This window comes from Aphanomyces astaci, assembly GCF_000520075.1.
Source record: "Aphanomyces astaci strain APO3 unplaced genomic scaffold supercont1.532, whole genome shotgun sequence".
NCBI lineage: Eukaryota > Oomycota > Saprolegniomycetes > Saprolegniales > Verrucalvaceae > Aphanomyces > Aphanomyces astaci.
The window spans coordinates 1-1,602 of record NW_009798795.1 but is presented as its reverse complement, the minus strand read 5'-3'; the positions used below and the strand labels follow the sequence as shown (position 1 = coordinate 1,602).

The window sequence follows — 1,602 nt, the reverse complement described above, 5'->3', positions numbered from 1 at the left end:
GGGCTTCAAGCAGAAGTACGGCATCGACTACACGGAGACGTTCTCGCCCGTGGTCAAGTACGTGACGCTGCGCATGATCATTGCTTTGGTCGTGTTCTTCGGCTGGCCTCTGGACCAACTGGACGTGGTGACAGCATTCCTCTACGGTGTGATGAAGGAGGTCGTGTACTGCGTGGTGCCGGAAGGTGTGGAGCTCGACGGCGACTTCGACTGCCTGGAGCTAGTGAAGGCAATCTACGGTCTCAAGCAAGCTTCGCGTGTGTGGAACGAGACCTTCGACGAGTATGTGTGCTCTATCGGCTTTCAAGTTTCAGCCTACGACCCGTGCCTCTACATCAAGATCGTGGACGGTCACTGCGTGCTTCTACTGGTGTACGTCGATGACGTGTTGGTGACCGGGAGTTCAGCGGATCTGATTGCAAGCACCAAGGGCGAGCTCAAGAAGCGTTTTGAGATGACCGACAGCGGCAAGTGTGCGTTCGTGTTGGGCATCGAGCTGGTGTACAACACCGACGGCAGTGTGACGATGTGCCAACGACGCTACGTGGACGACATTCTCAAGCGGTTCGGCATGGATGAGTGCAAGGCGGTAGTGAGTCCGGCGGATTTGAGCTCTCGACTAGTTCCAAGCAGCGCGCCAACCAAGGTGAACGCTCCATTCCGCGAGGCTGTGGGCGCCCTCATGCACTTGATGACCGCGACACGACCGGACATCGCCTTCGCTGTGGGTTATGTGTCGCGCTTCATGGAGAACCCTCAAGTCGAGCACTGGACCGCGGTGAAGCGCATCTTCCGCTATCTACAAGGAACCAAGTCGCATGGCATCTGCTTCAAGCCTGGTGACAAGGTGGACTTCCGCGGGTACTCTGACGCAGATTGGGCTGGCGACCACTCCGACCGCAAGTCAACTTCGGGCTACACGTTCCTGTTGATGAGCGCCCCTGTGAGTTGGGGAAGCAAGAAGCAGTCGAGCGTGTCGCTGTCAACGAGCGAGGCGGAGTACATTGCGCTGAGTTTGGCAATTCAAGAAGGCAAGTGGATTCACCGCCTACTTTGCGAGATTCTGGCGGCAGCAGGCGAGTCGGGACCCGAGCTCAAGATCCTCGAAGACAATCAGTCGTGCATCAAGATGACCAAGAACCCCGTGAATCATGGACGCGCCAAGCACATCGACATCAAGTACCACCACATTCGTGACGAAGTCAAGCGTGGTGAAGTCAAGCTCGAGTACTGCGAGACTTCTGTGATGCTGGCGGACATCATGACGAAGACACTGCCAGGACCGCGTCACAAGGACCTCACGACGGCGCTCGGAATCCACGCGTGTTCGCATTGAGGGGGCGTATTGAGGGTTACCGGTTCCTGATGGTATATACCGGTTCCCGAACCTGTCCAACACGATCCCGCGATGATTATGGTACGTTGATTACGCCACTAGTGATTAGACGAGTAGGATGATTGGACGAGTGCAGAGTGTTGGTGATTGGATGACCCCAATGATTGGATGCAGACTAGGTAGTGAGAGTAGTGTAAGCTCCGATAAATCAATCACTTCAGAATCTTCCTTCTTCCCCTCAAGTGGTCTTCGCTCCGGTCTTCTTC

General features: G+C 55.7%; 1 protein-coding gene across 1 annotated transcript in view; it reads left to right on the top strand.

The window, feature by feature from the left end:
• The window catches only part of H257_19374 (hypothetical protein), a gene marked incomplete at both ends in the record, with an annotated part of 6,683 nt that extends 5,347 nt beyond the window's left edge, over positions 1–1,336 (top strand). The window contains one exon of the mRNA XM_009848520.1: positions 14–1,336. Coding sequence (XP_009846822.1) covers positions 14–1,336 — 1,323 coding nt within the window. The remainder of the gene's footprint in view (positions 1–13) is intronic.
• Between the last annotated feature and the right edge of the window lie 266 nt (positions 1,337–1,602).